The sequence below is a fragment of the Phacochoerus africanus genome, chromosome 6, assembly GCF_016906955.1.
Source record: "Phacochoerus africanus isolate WHEZ1 chromosome 6, ROS_Pafr_v1, whole genome shotgun sequence".
Classification (NCBI taxonomy): domain Eukaryota; kingdom Metazoa; phylum Chordata; class Mammalia; order Artiodactyla; family Suidae; genus Phacochoerus; species Phacochoerus africanus.
The window spans coordinates 129,826,576-129,845,957 of NC_062549.1; the positions used below are offsets into that span (position 1 = coordinate 129,826,576).

A 19,382-nucleotide genomic window follows, 5' to 3' on the forward strand; every position below is an offset into this window, starting at 1 on the left:
AGATATAGCTACAACTTACACTATAGCTGCGGCAACACCTGATCCTTTAATCCACTGAGCCAGGCCAGGGATCAAACCCATACCTCGGTAGCAACCTAAGTCACTGTAGTTGGATTCTTAACCCAATGCATCAGAGTGGGAACTCCAAAAAATTCTTAAATTTTAAGTTAATATTACAATATTTTTCTACAAAAATACTATATCTTTTAATTAACCCCAGTAATTTTTTTTTTTTTAAGGGCTGCATCCATGGCATATGGAGGTTCCCAGGCTAGGGGTTGAATTGGAGCTGCAGCTGCTGGCCTACACCACAGCTCCTGGCAATGCTGGATCCTTAATCCACTGAGCGAGGCCAGGGATAGAACCTGCATCCTCATGGATTCTAGACATATTCATTTCCTCTGAGCCACGATGGGAACTCCTACCCCAGTAATTTTTAAAATACTTGTGAATGAGTAGTGAGGTGGATACTATCAGATTGTTCTAGTGGATGGATGGGTAAATTAGTATGACCTTTTTTGTAAAGCAAGATGAAAATGCACATTAAGAGAGCTTGTTTTTTAAATTATATTTGATTCAGCAGTCACATAGTCTGAATCTAAAATAATATGCAGATTTATATGTTTGGATACAAGGATAATCAAGATGCTATTATTTTAAAACTATAAAATTCTGAACAGTATAGTTGATCAATAATAGGAAGATAGTTAAGGAAATTATCTCATATCCGTCAAGAATATCATGGAGTAAATATTAACTGTGTTTCGAAAGTGGAACACAGAATTCGAATTCAGTTTTGTTCATATATGAGTAGAGACAGTCTGGAAGGAAATAAATAAAAACTTGAAGATTTTCTACTTGTCTGCCGGTGTTACAGTTTGCTGTTATCTTCCTCTTTCTATTTTTCCACACCTGTGGATGTAGGTTAAAAAATGTATGGTGAGAAATGAAGTAGTTGCTTTATCATCAGGAGATAGATAGTGAGTTTTCTACTCTCAGATGACATCCTATCCCTACTTTTCAGCCTCTTTCCTGTGAAACCTGTTGTTATAATTTTCTGCGTGACACATGCCAGAGTGTAAGTTTAAGAGATCCCCAGTGGTGATTTCTTCTTTATTTGGCCTTATGTTTGACGAGTGTCAGATGGTGTTTCCCTGTCACAAAATTATGAAGTCTACATGGAAAAGGAGCTGGATCCAAAATGTGTATGTAACGTAAACCTCTGTGGGCCTGTGATGTAAGCTGCCATGGTAAAAATGACAGTGACTCGGTTTAAATTATTTGTATCCACACTTGACCTTCAGTCTTTCTTAAAGTTGAACCAAATTTTCCTTGAGAGAGTCTGGGTATATCTTAGGGGTCTGTCTTAAGTCGTGTAAACTGAGTAATCCTCTCCTGGACTGACTCTGAATGAAAGACTCTAATGATTCAGAGTAACCACAAAGCTTCATCATGACCATCCTTGCTGAAGGGTTGTCTTCTGAAGTTGTCAGCTCTTGGAGGGGCAAGAGTCTGTAACAGCCCAGAGCAAACTTTGACCTCTTCTGTTCCTTCACCCCATTTTAGGAAAGTGGGCCATGCCCTGAGATTTTTTTTTAGCGATCCCACTTGTCGGTTGAAATTCTACTTTTTCATTCGCTTCTTTAACATATTTTTTTCTCCTATTATGGTTCATATTTTCCTGATTCTTTGCACATCTCCCAATTTTTTTTCTTATTGTATCCTTGACATTGTATTTGAAAGCACTGTAGATTGGATTAAGTATTGTTTTCTCCCAGAAAAGTCATGTCCTTTTTTTTTGTTGTGAGTCCAGCTGAGTCGGGGATGGGTTAAAGCTTTAGGTAATTTCAGTTCACATCTAGTTTCAAGTATCATGAGAATGAGATCTATTCTGTGTGCATTACAGATCAAGACGGCAGAGGAGAAGGGCGTGTAGCTCACCTCCTCCCACAGCACATCAGAATACATCTACACGTGGAGCAGTTCACACGGAATACCGAATGAAAGCTGGCGGAAGTTCTCTCATGCAACCAAAGCTCCAAGAAAGATCCCACATAACCAGGTAGGATGATAAGAGGAGACAAAAAGGAATCAGGATGGGATCTGGAAGGGAATGATGAAAGAAGAAAGTTCCCTGGGAACCCCCTTCATTGCCTGGAAGGTCTGCTGGGGCAGATGTGGAGCTGGGGTGGCCTGGGCTTTGCTCTGGAGGAGGGTTCGTGTGCTAGCTTGCTGACAAACAGGGTAGAGAGAGAACAGCAGACCAAAATGCATGCCTACTGTTACACACGGTAGCTTGGTGTTGAAACTTGGGCTTCAGCAGATGAACCTGGGGAGAGGACTTGGTTTAGCCACACAGAGTCAGCCCAAGGGGTCTGGAGTGTGGTCTGGGTCACTGTTGTTGGCACATGCGTGATGGGATGTGGGTCCTTCATAAGAGCTCCGTTGTCAGTGAACTCATCATGGGCATGGCTCCAGCAGCATCAGGTTTTTTGTGTCCATAGTGGTGGGGTTGACATCCAAGCAGATTATCAGCACTCCCTCAGCAGGGTGGGTTCAGTGTGGAGCCAGCGTCAGTGGCCTTTGTGGGCACACACACTGGGTGGCGTGTGGTGTTACAGAATTGCACGACCCAGTGGACGGCCTCTAGGGGGGAATATGCAGCAGCTCCATTCCCAGTGAGAGTGCTACAGTGCTGCCCTCCTCACGCTGCAGCATAGAGCTGGATCTGGGGGTTTGACTCCAATAACCAGGGAACACACTTTACCTTCAGCAGGGCTGTGACAACCACAGAGCAAAGAGGAGGCCCTGCCCAACATCCAGTGCAGGCTTTGGTCATCACAACACCAAACATACCCGCTGTCAAGGAGACAATGGCCAGTGTACTCTGAGGAAAGATGTGGCAGGCATCCATACCAAAAACAGCCCTCATACCAAATATATCGGACTCACACAGTCTACACAGGGATCCTTCCACATAAAAACAGCCTTTCAAGACCGCAGTAGATAACTGTTTCTCCTAAATTAATAGAGTCATAGAAATTTGAGTAAAATGAAAAAGTGGAGGAACTACTCCCCATGAAAAGAGCAAGAGAAATCCCCTGAAAGAACAAACAATGAAATAGACTTCTCCAGTCTACCAGACCCTGAGGTCAAAAAGGAGGTAATAAAAGTAGGAAGGAATTAAGAAAGATTATCAATAAAAAATAATTGTTAACAAGGAACTAGGAACTGTAAAGAGAAATGAACCAAAATTAGACAACTCAGTTGCCAAGATTAAAACAAGTAAAAGTGAATAGCAGATTAAATACACAGAAGAATGAATAAGTGATACGGAAGATAGAATAATGGAAATCATCCAATCAGAACAGCATACAGAAAAAGGAAGTGGAAAAAAATGAAAACAATATATGAGATCTATGAAATAATAAGAAGCTTGTCAGCCTACACATAGTAGGGGTTCCGGAAGGGAAAAGGGTGTAGGAAGCATGGAGGGTGCCAAACAAGATGATTCCAATCAGACCCACACCAAGACATATTACAGTTAAAATGTCAGAAGTTAAAGAGAGCATTCTAAAAGCAGCAAGAGAAAAAAGAGTCCATTAGAAGGGAACCCCCATAAGGCTATCAGCTGACTTCTCTATAGAAAGTTTGCTGTCCAGAAGGCATGATATATTCGAAGTCCAAAGGGAAAAGCCTGCAACCTAGGGTACTCTGCCCAGCAAGAGTATTTGGAATAGAAACAGAAACTAAGAATTTATCGGGGAAAAACTAACAGAATATAGCAAAACCTAATCTAAAAGAAATATTGAAAGTTCTTTAAATAGAAAAGAAGCAAGCATCTGTGGGAAAGAGAAAGACACAACAGGAAAGACAAATATATAAAAAAGATTGATGATCACCTAGATAAGCTGGTACTTAGATTTAAAAAATGTTTGAAAGTGATTATAACTACAATGAATAGCAAAAGGATAAATGTTAAAATGTAAAATAGAACATCAAAATCACAAATGTGGGGGAGGGGAGTAAAAAAATGTAGATCTTATAGACTGTGTTTGAACTTATATGACCATCAGTTTAAGGCAAGTAGATATTGTTATGGGTTAACATGCTTGAAAACCAGGGTAACCAAACATCAAAAACATAAAATAGATTCACAAACACCAAAAAGAAAGGAACTTAAGCATAATACAAAAGAAAACCATTAAAATACAAAATGAAAAAAAAAATGGAAGAAGAAAGGAACAAAGAGGAACTACAAAATCATTTGGGAAACAAGTTTTAAAATGCAATAAATACGTACTTATCAATAATTACTTTAAATGTTAATAAGAGTAAATGCTTTTATCAAAAGTTATAAATTGAGTCAAAAAATAAGAACCTTCAAAATGCTGCCAACAAGAAACCTTCTTTAGAGTGAAAAACACATTTAGATTGAAATTAAGGGGATGGAAAAAGATATTTCATGCAAATGGAAATGACAAGAAAGTGAGGGTAAAGATATTCATATCAGATAAAATAGACTTTGGACTTTAAAACACAGTCCATGATGAAAGACAAGGACACTGTATAATGATAAAAGGATCAAAACAATAAGATATTACACTTATTAACATATATGCATCCAACATAGGAAACTTAAATACACAAAACAAATACTAGGAGACACAAAGAGGAAATTGACACAAATTATAGTTGGAGATTTTAACACCCCATTGATATCAAAGGACAGATCTTCCAGACAGAAAATCAGTAGGGCAACAGAGATCCTAAATGACACAACAGAACAGTTGGACTTAATTGATATCCACAGAGCACTACGTCTCCTAAAAACAGGATGCATATTCTTCTCAAGCATGCTTGGAACATTATCTGGGACACGAAACAAGCCTCAACACATATGGGAAGAGAGGTATTATTTCAGGCATTTTTTTTGACCACAATGGCATGAAACTAGAAATCAAACACAGAAAGAAAAACTAGAAAAAAAAATGATTACATGGAGACTGAATAACATGCTACTAAAAAAAAAAAGTGTCAATGATGAAATCAAAGAGGAAATCAGAAAATACCTCTAGACAAACAAAAATGAAAACAACCTTACAAAGTCTGTGGGATACAACAAAAGCAGTTCTAAGAGGGAAGTTCACAGCAATACAGGTCTTCCTCAAGAAATAATAAAAATTTCAAATAAACAACCTAACATATCAGCTAAAAAAATTGGAAAAAGAGGAACAAACAAAACTCAAAGTCAGCAGAAGGAAGGGAAATAATAAAGATCAGAGAGAAAATTAAAAAGAGATAAAGCAAAAGAAAAGATCAATAAAACAAAGAGCTGTTTTTTGAAAAGATAAAATTGGCAAACCTCTGTCGAGGCTCACCAAGAAGAAAAGAGAGAAGACCCAAACAATATAAGAAATTAAGGAGGATAAATAATAACTGATGCTGCAGAAATACAAAAATCCTAAAATTTATACGTCAACATATTAGACAATATAGAAGAAATGGACAAATTTCTAGAAACATAGAGCCTGCCAAAACTGAATCAAGAAGAAACAGATTATTTGAGCAGACCAATCACTAGACGTGAGGTAGGTCTGTAATTTAAAAAATTCCCTATAACAGATGTTTGGAACCAGATGATTTTACTGGGGAATTCTACCAAACATATAAAGAAGTTATACTTATCTTTCTCAAACTATTCCAAAAAATTGAAGAGCAGGGAGCACTCCCAAAGCCATTCTATAATAACAAAACCAGACAAAGAACTACCAAAAATGCTACACATCACTATACATAAAATTGATGGACAACAAGGATTTACTATATAGCAGGGAACTGTGTTCAACATCTTGTAATAACCTACAATGGAAAAGAATCTTTAAAAATACATGTAAAAGAGAGACATAACTGAGAAACTTGCGGACTAAGACTTGCATTGCAGCACTGTTTCCTAGGTTGACATCTGTAATGGCCTGGACGTTCAACAATAAATGTCGCCAACAAAAGTCACATTGTCAAGAGAAGAAAAGAAGATATGACTGAAAATTAGGCTGAAAAGATGGACACCTAATTTTGTGATGTGGAAATAGCCTGAAAAGGGGGACAGAAGGAGATAAGATGAGCATACGGTGAGGAGTGTGAATTTTAAGCCATCGGCTGCATTCAGGTGAAGATGTGACGTGATTAAAATCATGTTTTAGGAAAGATGTAAGAACTCCCGTATAAGCGAGTAGTATCAGGAAACAAACAGCAGTCGTAAGGCTGTTGCAGCCAGTGAGGTAGGGATGGACTGGGCTGGTAAGAAAGGAAGACACGTCGATAGGTGTAAAGTTAAATCATTGCTTTACCCGGTGAGGAATTTGTTTATATGCCATGTGCAAGGCTAAGATTCCAGTGGGACTAACCTCACTCAAAAGCAGCTTCAAACTTTTACATGTAAGAGTTGGAGAAACTTTTCAGTTGTACGTCCATATCTGACTACTCGTGTCAGATAGGCAGTGTTTACTGCAGTCAGGAGGAAAAAAGTCAGCTGGGCCTGGAACCCAGTGGTTGCCTGTTATGTGTTGCTACGTGGCGAGACTTAGGTAACGTCCTTAGTCATCAGGTGAGTGTACTTTGATTAGGACTGCGTGACCTGGCAAACTTACTGTAAAGACAGAATAATGCTTGAAGTGTGAAGTCCTGAATGAAAGTAAATTTACCACATCTGGCTACACTAAACACCTCATTCACTGCATTTTTGGATATGAAGATACAGAGAGAGGAGAACAAATTTTATATAATGGTGTGTTCACGTGATTTGTACCTTTTAAATGCTTAAATATATGGTATTTGTCCCACATTGTACCATTTGTTCCCAAATGGGAGGATGCGGCCCTGAGCCTCACACCCCCCGTGTTCCTTCCACTCCCTCCCGCCGCCTCTGTGGTTGCTCCTCTTCCCCCGCGTGCCCAGCTCTGTCTCTGCGGTGCCTTTGACCTTGTTCCCTCTTCCGGAAATGCCTTTTCTCTTTTGCCGCCTGGTAGAATCTCTCCCATGCTTCAAAGCTCAACGAAAATATTCTTCTCTGGGGAACCTGCCTATCAGTTGGTCTCTCCCTCTTCTGTGATTCCCACTTTTAATTATATAGATTATATCACCTTCAGGAGTGAGCTTTGCAAAACAAGTTCCCAGTTACCTTGTGATTAAGTCCAAAATTCTTGCGATGCCCCACCTCATAAAAACCCACATATTTAAATCTTCAGCCTCGTCTCCCAGTCCGGTCAGACCAGTCTGCACCAGGATCTCCTCCCAAACTTTTGCCTGTGCTGTTCTCTTTGCCGTGGGCGTTATTTTCTACTCTCCTGGTGACTCTCTACTCAACTCTTAAGTTTTAGCTAAAATTTCACTTAGACTTTTTATGACCCTTAGAGGAGGTTACTTCTCCCTGACTTAATTGCCCAAAGCACTCTATACATGGTGTATCTGATGCTGTCTTTTCCATTAGACTTCATTGGTATGTTTGCTTTGCTCACAGTTTTATTTCCATTAATCAAACATGTTTCATGTACCTCAAAGGCATTTGCCAAATATTTTCTGCTAGAATGTATGAGAAGATAAATTCAAATCTTAATTTTGAGAGAAAATTTCTTACTCGCTTCACTCTTCTTGTGCCTGTATAATGCCAGACATGGAGTGGACACTCAATGATATCATTATATTTCATTTTCATAAGCATACTTTTTATTTATGATTTATTTACAATGGAAAAACTCAGAATTTTTTCAGGTAAAGTTGTTCCAATTATACCATTTTAAGTACTTGAGGATTTTCTGTAAATACCTTGTGGAATAGTTAGCATATTTTTTCAGATCACCTTGTCAATCCTTCTCACTTTTTTTTTTTTGGTCTTTTTAGGGCCATATCTGTGGCATATGGAGGTTCCCAGGCTAGGGGTTGAATCGGAGCTGTGGTGCAGGCCTACACCACAGCCACAGCAGCACTGGATCCAAGCCATGTCTGTGACCTACACCACAGCTCACGGCAACGCTGGATCCTTAACCCACTGAGCAAGGCCAGGGATGGAACCTGCATTCTCATGGATGCTAGTCAGATTCATTTCTGCTGAGCCACGACAGGAACTCCTCAAACACGTTTGTAATTTCCTCCTGCTCTGCCTGCCTACAAAGTTGGGAGACTTCTCCCCATCCAGGGTTCTCCCTAGCTCCACTCTCTCTGGAAGGTGGTCTCATCCAGTCTGATGACCCTCAGACTTAATATGTATGCCCTGGAAATTCCAGACTGATATCACCTAGTATCTTCTTGACATCTTTATTGTGATGGCTAATATTGTGATCTTTATCAAACCTGGCATGTCCTAGCAGGGTTTTAAAAATTTTCTCTTTCTTTCCAATAACAAATTCTTATTCTCTTAGGAAGAAATAAAATGATCTTTGGTTAAAATAAAAAGTGACAGAAGAACAGATGTTATACTCATGCCAGCAGATCAATGACAGCTTCCTACTAGGACTTACAGCCCTAAAAGCCTTCAAACAGCGGAAGGTTAACTGCAGTGACCACACTCCGGGCTGTAGCCAGTCAGTCCCTAACTGCTCCCACTTGTGATATTCCACCACCTCATGAACTCTGTGCTCCCAGAAACCCAGAATGAGAGCAGTCTGTTTTCTTCAGAGCTTCACTTGGAAACAAAGCTGTGTCTGGCTTTACACATGAGGGTCCCCTTTGCTCTCAGTTCCTTGAGGGAGGCCTTTCCTTTTACATCCTCCAGTCACGATCCTGCCCGGTTTTCTTCATCCCATTATGGCATCATTATCTTTGATTCTTCTCTTCCGCTTGCATAGCACCTCTTATATGTCAGTAACTTCTGGCAACTGTAAGTTCAAAATTTGTTCTGAATCTGTCCAGTAGATGTGTGGTCAAGTGTGTGGATTGAAGCCAGACTACAAAGTTTTCTGCTTGCTATGTTAGTCACTTAAACTTTTTTGTGCTTTAGCATAGTATCTGTATCTACTTCATAGGGTTGGTGGGAAGATGAAATCAATCAATGCACACAAAATCCAGAGAACATGGGTGGCGCGGCAGCGAATGTCCTCTACCTTTACCTATTGTCACTGCGATGAGCACACTAATCCGAGCTGCTGTTTCTCTGCAGAAACCTCCCAATCAGCATCCCTGCTTTCACCCTTGTCTGGTGGAAATCCAGTTTCTACATGGTAACTAGAATGATCTTTTAAGGTATAGTTTACATATAAAGTGTGTTGATTTTCAGCATACATTTCTGTATTTTGAAAAGTTATACATCGCGTAGCTATAGTCACAGTCAAGATATAGAACATTTCCATCAGGCCAGATAGTTCCCTAGTATCCGTTTTAGTCAGTCCTTCTCCCCAGCCAGCCCCAGGAAACACTAGTCTAATTTCCACCAGTATTATACTTACTAGAATTTCTTGTAAAAGGAGTTGTACATGATGGGTTTTGTGTGTGTGTGTGTGTGTGTGTGTGTGTGTGTCTTGTTCCTTTCTGTCAGCATGTTTCTGCGATTCACCCGTATTTTCGCATGTTGTGCATTGCTATTTGTTGTTGACTATACCTTCACTGTGTGGACACACCATAATCTGATTATCCATTTACCAGCTGATGAACATTTGTTTTTCCTCCCCTGCTGTTCGGTTATTATGGATAAAGTGACAATAAACATTTGTGTAAAACTCTGAGTGGACAATAAAAAATTGTTTAAAGTGTTTTGTTTTTATTAATAACACAACCGTGTACATTTTTACAAGTCTTTTAGTGCACATCTACACATATTATTTGGGGGTATATAATTAGGAGTGGAATTTCTGGGTCATTGATTATACATATGTTCAACTAGAGTAGATAATATTCAAGAGTTTTCCAAAGTTTGTCACCCAGATTTGATGAAAGACATGAATCTACATATTTAAGAAGATCAGTAAACCTCAAAGAGGTTTCAGAGATCTGTGCTGAGATACATGCAACACATTTTTCCATCAGATTAAGAACTGCTTTCTCATCAGAGACCATGAAGGCCAGAAGGCAACAGGATGAATGCTCAAAGAAGAAAACCTACCAATTAGGAATATTCTTCATAGGGCAGAACTATCCTGAAGAAGTGGAAACAACCCAAATGTCCATCAGCTGATGAACAGATAAACTAAAATGTGACATATTGATACAGTGGAATATTATTCAGCCGTAAAAAGGAATGAAGTACTGTTATATGCTGTAACATGAATGAACCTTGAAACCATTATGCCAAGTGAGAGAAGCTAGACACGAAAAGTCACATATTTTATGATTCCATTTATATGAAATGGCTAGCATAAACAAATCCATGGTGACAGAAAATAGCCTAATTAGCCTGGAGTGTGGAGAAGAAATGGGAAGTGACTGCTAAATGGGTGTAGGATTTCTTTCTGGGATGATGAAATATTCTAGAGATAGAAAATGGTGATGGTTGAACCACATGGCGAATGTACCAAAAGGCGCTGAATTGCATTTGTTACATTCGACATTATCATAAGAAATTAATGGAAAAGACTATGTCTTCAGTGGTAGATTTTTTAAGTACTGTGGCACCTGGAGTTAACTCTGGCAACAAGTTTTTCTAAGCTCAAATCTTACTACATGGCTGCCTACCTCAAATAAACAACCTAATTCTACACCTAAAGCAGCTAGAGAAAGAAGAACAGAAAAAACCCAAATTTAGCAGAAGGAAAGAAATCATAAAGATCAGAGCAGAAATAAATGAGATAGAAACAAAACAAATAAATGAGATAGAAACATAGAAAAGATCAACGAAACTAAAAGCTCGAGTCTTGGGGAGGAGGAATAGAAAAGGCCAGTACCTCCTTGAGAGCCTGTCCTGCTGTGGTTTCAGATGTCACTCAGTGGAGAGTGCCCAAAATTTGTTCCCTAGCAGTTTCTTAGGTAGATCTTGTAAGGCTCTTCTCTGCACAGTCTCTTGGCATGAAAGACTCCAAGTGGATTAAGTCCAGTAACCTTCTGTAGTTTTATTCAGTCAGTTAGGAACTCTGCACCTATGTATCAAACATGCATGAAGTTCTTAGTGCCTGAAGGTGGTTCTACTAGCACATCTGTCTTCCCCACCTTCTCTCTCCTGGCCATTTTTTTCTGTTTCAGCAGCGTCAGGAACTCTGCCCATCTGGGGGTCCCGCGGTGCTGGTGTGAGAGGATTACTTGGCTTCCTGAGATTTACAGTTTATTCGGGAGCATCCTTTCTGAACACTGCACTTCCCTAAAAAGACAACTCGATGCTCTCCCTCCTAGTCCTCCCCTCTACTGGGGGCTGGTTAAGGTTATGGAATTTGGGGGTGTAGGTAGGCTCCAGCTTTGGCTGACCTAGAATGTCTCACCTGCTGTAAAGAGATGTGGCTTGCAATATTCCATGCTTGGGACCTGGGTTACCTAATACCTTTTGTTCTCAGAGTTGTGCTGGCATAATTGATTTTGAGGAAGTAGAATCCAGGTGCGTATTAAGTTGTATCCTGTTTCAATGGCAAAATCACATGTTGAGGCCCAAACAGTGTGCTCTTGGGGAACTGGTACCTAAATGGAGGGTTAGTGGGTGGATGGTAAGGGTTTTATTTGCAATGGGCTTGATGAATCCCCTTCAGTGACTTAATGATGCTTCTTTAAGGTTGTAACTATTTATATCTTGTGATTTGTTTAGTATTTGTCTTTTTGTTTGGTATTTATCCAGGCTTTAAACTCCATGGATTGAGAATGTCTTTTAATGTCTTTTTAACTGCTGTTTGTAGAGTGAAGGCAAATAGCAGGAGCTTAATGAACTGACTGACTGACTGACTGACTGATGGACTGGTGGCCGTCAGTGCTAAGGTTTTGGGTTTGGGGTACAGCAGTTCAGAGCTTCTCTGCGTGAGAGCCACTGTGAATTGAGCGCTATGTGCAGGAGTGGGGCCAAGGACCTGCTGCTTTCTAATGGGATTCACACAGCACTTGGAGGCCAGTCCTAGTACATCCCATTTTTATGGATGAGAAATCTAAGCTTTAACCCTAGTTTAACTCTGTGCTAAAGTCTGTCTCCAAGGAATTTGCAATTAGAAATTTTTTTTTACCAGTTTTACATATATATAACTTAAAATATCAAGTATTTTTAGTACTTTTAATAAAAGCTAACCTTTCCTTATTCTACACATGAAACCTTTCTCAACCACATATTATTTCTTCCAATTTCTATTCCTTCTCTCTGCTGCATTTCATATCAAGATTCTTGAAAGAACTGTATGCTCGTACTTGATTTACTCACGCCGCATTCTTTACGTAGTTGTCATTTGTAACTCTGTGTTGTTACAATAACTGGTGGCCTCTGAGAACCCGTGTTCTCTATTCAATGCAGCCAATATCGAGTGAGTAATCCACGAAGTCACAGTAGCTTACAGCTTCCTGCTTGCTTTCTGTTAAAACTATTCCTTCTAAAATTAAATTAAACTAATTTATTTATTTGTAATTATTATATAGTTATTTATAAATTATTACGCTATCACTTATCTGTTATTAGACTAGGGCAGGGTCCACACACCTTCCACATAAAAAAACTCCTTGCTCTTCCACAGTGCTCACCATTGCATGCTTCCATGTTTGAATTGGCTTTCCTGAGGCACCATGGGGAAACAGAAATATATTTCCCAGAAACCACATGACTTTGGGTTAGAATTGGTCAAGAGGGACATTCGTTTGAAATTTGGAAGGTATCAGTGGAATAGCAGCCATAGCAGTCTGAAGGTGAGGGTCACTCAGAAGCAGGTGGAGATGGCTGGCACCTTGCCCTTCCCTCCTTCACATCCAGCTCTTCTTCCTGAGGGCTGGCCCTGCTGGCCTATCCTGATCCCAGGCCCACCACAAGACACTTGGCACAAACTCCCAAAGGTGGCAGCTGTGCTGAGGCAACCTCTTCCCTAGACTTCTGCACCAGCCCGCCCAGTCCCAGTCTAGTCCTGGCCTTACACCCAGGCTAACTGCAGTGCCTCAGGGGGGCTTGTTAATAACTTTTCTGGATGCTCCAATTCCTTCTTCAGTTTTTACTTTCCCAGTTAAGCCCAACAGTAAAGTCCCTGCTCTGTGATGATCTGTTACCGTGTACCAAACTCTCAAAACTTGGTGGCTTGAAACAACCATTTTATTATTTTCATGGTTTTGTGGGTTGACTGGGATGAGCCAGGTGGCTCTTCATCTGGTCTTACTTGAAGTCTGATAACTACAAATGGAATCGCTTAGAGGCTTGCCTTGGAATCGGAGATAAGTTTGTTTCTTTCTCTATATAGTCTCAGAACCTCTCCATCAGCATAGCTGAGTTTTTCTTTATTTTAATTGGAGTATAGTTGCTCTACAATGTTGTTTTAATTTCACATGTACAGCAGTGTGATTCGGGCGTCATACACATATACGCATTGTTTTCCAGATTCTTTTCCCGTGTAGATTACTACAGAATGTTGCGTAGAGTTCCTTGTGCTCTACAGCTGGTCCTCATTGATGATCTAGTTTATATGTAGCATTGTGTGTATCGCACAGCTCAATTTTGTAGATGGGCTCCCAGGAACACAAAAGTGGAAGCTTTCACAACTCCTACTGCATTCTACTAATTGAAGCAGGTCCAGCCCAGACCCAGTCTGGGAAGGGACCATACAAAGCATGAATCACAGAGCTTGTGAATCTTTGAAAACACAGAGTTTCCAAACTGCTATCATTTTTCCTGTTTGGCCTGCCGTAGGCCTGCCTCACTCTAATGTTGATTCAAAGTGTGCTTTTCCCAGTCCCACTTGAGGCTGTGTCATGGTGAGCGTTCATCAGACACTGTGGTCTGGCCCCGAGCATCTAATGTGCTCTCTGGGTCCCTCTGACCCGCAGCACCAGCCGTCACTGGTAGCATGAGCAGGAGCACGGAGGGCAGTCCCCTGGGTTCTGGCTGAGCATCCGGTTGTGAATGTGTAGCACTTCTCAGTGTTACAGCTTTGCGCAGACTCCTGCAGGCACGCGAAGACCCTCTTTGACCTTGCCAACTGCCCACCTCCAGGGACAGCCATTCGCTGGTTCTCTTCTCCATTCAGAAACCCTGGAGCCATCTGAGTCTCTGAGGTTGGTTCAGAGGCTGCCCTCGCCCCCACAGGGCATCCCCTTCTCCTCCCCTCGGGACGACTTAAATCTTCCATAGCTGGCTTCCTTGCCAGAGGCAGTGGTCCTACGGTTCCCTTTCCAGACCTGCTACTTTTTGGGCTTCACCACATCGACTCCGAGACCACAAATGTTGCTGTACGATACTGATGGAAAGCCCATGTGGAGGTCCCACATTGCAGCTGTTACTGCTAGTTTATCCTGGACTATGGCCAGAGCTGGCTTAGTGGGCATGAGACCTATGCACGTGCACAGAGCCCCATGCTTAGAAGGCCCGGCCCTTGGTTTAATGCTTTGTTGTTGCTGTCTTGAAATTCATAATTGTTTTTGAATTGAGGCCCCCCATTTTCATTTTAAACTGGGCCCTGCAAGTTATGTTGGAGATCTCAACCACGTCAGTGGTAGCCATTCATTTTATTTTATGGTTGTAATAATTCACGGTTAGCTCCCTGGTGCAGACTTGAGCATAGGGCTCATCAGTGCCTGTTCTGGGAAGGGATAGCCCAGTTTGGGACCTACGGGAGCCTGGCTGCTGCACTGAATCACTGGGGGAGTAGGACCAGGCTGGTACGCTTTCCTTGCAGAGCTGCGGGGTGGGCAGATGGGAAGGAACAAAGGACGTCTGACTCTTTCGTGGTGTATCTGTTGCCAGCCAGAGTTGTAGGCCTTTGTCTTCTTTTGGGAGGTGTCCTCTCCCAAAGTCCTCCATGTTACCTGTGTAGTCCTGTGTGCTCTTATGGACGGTCGACTGGGACCAGCTCACTGGAGGAACAGGATGACAACACACTTGCTGCCTCAGCAGCCCGGTCCCCAGCTGCTCAGACGCGAGCTCGTGTGCCACTAACTGTCATAAGAATAAATCAGAACATCGCAGAGTTAAGGGCTTCCAGCTTTCCTCTAACGTTTGATCTTTGCACTTCTCATTCAAACTGCAACACCCCTCTTGTCTACCCTGCCACTAAGACCAAGTTAAATGTGCCAGGTCACAAGTCCGGTCTGTGTTTGAAGATGCTAAGGATTACACTGGACTTAACCCGCTTGGCTTTCGTTGTGGTTTACTTCTAAGTCGGTAAATAACTCCTGCCAGAACTGAATGAGGTGAGGATGCAAATGATGGACGATCATCTTGAGTGCCTGTCCAGTTCCTCAGGGAGCTGAATTTTTGCGGTAAAACTCACTTTGCAACATGACAAAATGTTGGAAGGAAAAAGAAACCTTACGCCTGTAAAGTTGGACTCAAAGGTCTACCTACTCCCATGAAGTCACATTCTCTTAGGGCCATGGTAGGCCATGGATAGATGCTCTGTGTTCCGTTTTTTCCCCTCACTCTTGGGGTGTCTGTATTCACGGCTGTGGTCTGCCTCTTAAATCTGCTCTTTTCAATCTGCATTCTCTAATTGATCTAGGTCATTACTGCGGCTTCGATGCCACCTATGTACTGATACCCGTGAAGTATGTATCTCTACCTAACAACTAATGTTTGGGCACGGGGCCTTTGAATTCAGCTGACAATGTGATAATGCTGGTTGGCCTTTATTCACAGGTCCCCTAAAGGTAACTGTTCAAACTCAGCTCTTTAATCTGTCTGTTAGAATCCTCTTTTCCTGAATCTTCCCTGTCTCAGTAAATGGTACTTCCATTTGTCCATAGTTCAGTTAGAAACTTGGGATTCACCCTCCCGTCTTTATTTCTCCCACGCAATCCATGGCCATATCTTCTCCATTCCACTTTATTTTTAGTGTTTCGCCTCCCCTTCCTTCTTCTCTATGTAAAATCATTTCAGTCCCAGGACAACTGCTATTACCTCTCTCACTGGATGATATTTCCTTTGATGTATTGCAGGACCCCTTAACACACAGAAACCAGGGAACTGTGTGGAGCTGTCAGTTAGGGTGCTCTTCCGATCACCAGCGCCTTCCTTCACTCTTAGAGTGACACGCACACGCCCCGCGCGCTGCGCCTTTCAGACTCCAGTGGAGATGGATCTTGACTGTCGTCTTTGAAGTGAATCGAGGGAGGATTTGAAATCCAGCTCCACCTCAGGCTGTAACTCTAAAGGACGGAAGAATGTTTTTAACACATTTATTTTTCCTTCTTTATCTGAAACAAGGGCAGGGCATAGTAGTTTCACTCATTCTTCCCTACAACTAAAGAAAAGCACACAAAGATGTATGTGTTTTTCAGAGAAAAAGCATGGATAAATGCCTATATTCAGATGGAATAAGGAAAAAAGCATTTTATGACAGGTGGTAACTGATTTGTGTGATAGACCATTTAATTTCCATAAGTTTCAATAAACATGACACTAGCTGTTATGGCCTATTATTGGAGACTTTGTGGGGAAACAATATCACCAATACCTAAGAGAACCAAGATCAAATTCAGTTTTTCCCAAAAATTGCTCCTTTGCTATTTTATATTTGTATTTTGACTATTTAGATAGACAACTTCAAGATCTTGATGAAGTTTGAAATATTCCAGAAAGCTTTTGTGTGAAATAACATAAATCAGATAGCAAGAAGAAAAAAGATTTTTATTCATCTCTATCTGTAATAAATGAAATAATGAGTAAATACAATTACATTTTTAATATTGACTTATAGTATTTCATATATCTCTGGATGTTTATATTTAACCTAAATATCCATTCTAGATTTCTTAAAATTATTTTCATGAGCTAATGATCTACAGCAGAATTTAAAAATTCACAGATATCCTTCAATTTTTTTATTTTATTAAAACCCAGTCTTTGATCTAATTGCATTTCTTTTCTTCTTTAAAATACAAATAGTGGCACTTAAAATAACACTAACAACTGCAACAGATCCAACTACCAACAATACCAAGGCAGAAATGTTAATTCTGGGATTTGGGTGACTTTTACCAGGACTGGGATCTGCTTCGGGAGTAAACAAAGCTACTTGTGCAATGTTGGATACTTTCGATGTCAAGTTGCTCTTATCCACACTTTGAATGGCAATGAATATGTGGGTTGCATTTTCTTCTGAGAGATTTCCTGGTTTGAATGCAAAGCTTTCCTTGGTGTTGGCCTCGCTTGGTAACAGATCAGAAGTGTTTATTTGCAGAGCGTCGTCAAAATTATCCCTTAGATCCAAGAGACTTCCACTTATTCTTATGATATACTGTTCAGCTAAGAAAGAAAAAAGTTACATGTAGCTTAGAAACTAGAGCGTACCATAATAAATTCCTTTTTATTATTTCTCCTCAAAAATATTTAGTTATGTCAAGCTTATATTATTATCCAGAGCCTTATTTATTTTTCCATAAAAACTGAATCCTGAATTTTAAACCCTACCAAATACCACCTTCTTTGTATGAAAAGTGATAGCAGATTAAAGTGTGTCATGTTTGACTCAAAACACGAAATTATAAAATTAATACTTTTCTGAGCTATCAATTAAACGTCATTTTTCCTTTTACCCACCCTTACATCCGTGCTTTTGCAACGCATATGTTCTGCAGGACCTCTCATCCTCACCTGTTCCGACATCAAAATCGTCTCCCGGTGCCGTCCATGTTATCCTGATCTCATCCTCATCTGAGGTGGCCTCCAGGTCTGTGATTTGACTCGGTGGGTAGAGGTCAGGCAAAGGCAGCTTTGAAACATTTGAAATCACAAATGCACCTCCAGACGCTATTCTGGTGAAACTCTCCAAGTCTGTCTGTGTGTCCTCATCACTTTCAGGTCTTGGTGGATTCCCTTCAATTTCCCCTGCATGGAATATGTCCTTGTTTATAATGAGCTTAATACCACCAGTGTTTTCAATTGATTTCCCCATCCCACTTGTCATTTCCTTTTTTTTCGTTTACTCAGTCACATTTTATTGAGGTTGGTTATAAAGTTGTAAGTCAAGATAGTAGAGAAAGAAAAAATATATAAATGTATTTATATGAAATCCAAGATAAAATATTACCTAGAAATATTTTTGAAAAATTATTTACTCAGTGTCATTTTTGATAACTTGTATTCTAGAGTATTCCAACCCCTGATATGTATATTTTTGAATATGTAAAATTAATTGAGCAGAACTTTGGTTTTCTTCTAGCTGTGTATTACCTATTACCCCTTTTATGATTTTTATGTCACAGAAATTATAAAGGTAGTTTGGCAGATCAGAGGCTCTCTGTGCATGGGTGACACTGTTCTTGGAGATTCATTTGTCTTTGTGCTCTCAAACTCTTTGGTGGCAAAATTCTGTCTCTAACATCCTTCCCAGCATATTGTAGGATAAAATCAGATAACTAATTGCTTTGGAATTATGGGTACAAGAAAAAGGGTGCATAATGGCCCTTTTTAAAAAAGGAATTGCTTTACTTCCCAAATTGTCTCCAAGCTGAGAGGAAACCTGAGGAATTCCTTCCAACCAGTTTTCTCTCCCACTGATTCAAGTTCCAAGGAACACTGCTTCTGATCCTATTTCAACTGCCAGCTGAGCATTCTCAAAATCATAAGTTAAGGGACAAGGCAAAGGAGAACTAACAAAGAATGCATTTTTTAAAACTAATACTTTCAGAGTTACTTTGTTGAAATAGAATCAAATACAACTGTATATTCTTTTTTTATTATAGTAAAATAAACATAACATAGAAGTCACCATTTTAACTATTGTTAAGTATACAGTTCAATGGCATTGTCTTAGTCATGGGACTGCTTTAACAAAATACCACAAACTGGGTGATTTATAAACACAAAACATTTATTTCTCACAGTTCTGGAGGTTGGGAAGTCTAAGATCAAGGTACTGGCAGATCTGGTGTCTGGAGAGGACCCACGTCCTGATTCACAGAGAGCTGTCTTCTCTCCGTGTCCTCACATGGTAAAGGATGAGGGAGCACTCCAGGCTCTTTTGTTATAAGGCACTGCTGCCGTCCATCAGGACTCTGCCCTCATGGCCTAAGCACCTCTCAGAGGCCTCACCTCTGAGTGTCATCGTATTGGGCATTAAGTTTCAGCAGATGAGTCTGAGGGGCCCACGAACATTCGGTCTGCAGGCAGCATCAAGCGAGTGTACTCACGTTGCTGCGCAGTCACCACCACCACCCATCTCCAGAGCTTCAGAATCCCAAATGCTGAAGTTCTGTACCCGATCGATAATAATCTCCTTTCCTGACTCCTCTCAGCCCCTAGTAACCACTGTTCTACTTTATGTCTCAATGTATTTTACTGGTAGATACCTCATATAAGT

The 19,382-nt window shown here is 40.6% G+C and overlaps 2 protein-coding genes across 2 annotated transcripts in view; one reads left to right on the forward strand and one right to left on the reverse strand.

Moving 5' to 3' along the window:
* ODF2L (outer dense fiber of sperm tails 2 like) overlaps positions 1-19,382 on the forward strand; it is a 362,976-nt gene that overhangs the window by 77,929 nt on the left and 265,665 nt on the right. Inside the window, exon 2 of the mRNA XM_047785402.1 lies at positions 1,907-2,062. The gene's annotated coding sequence lies outside the window, so the exon portion shown is untranslated. The remainder of the gene's footprint in view (positions 1-1,906; positions 2,063-19,382) is intronic.
* The window catches only part of LOC125130048 (calcium-activated chloride channel regulator 4-like), a 42,385-nt gene continuing 39,913 nt past the window's right edge, over positions 16,911-19,382 (reverse strand). The window contains exons 13-14 of the mRNA XM_047785406.1: positions 17,675-17,908; positions 16,911-17,326 (exon numbers count right to left, since the gene is read on the reverse strand). Of these exons, the coding sequence (XP_047641362.1) occupies positions 16,911-17,326; positions 17,675-17,908 (650 nt within the window). The remainder of the gene's footprint in view (positions 17,327-17,674; positions 17,909-19,382) is intronic.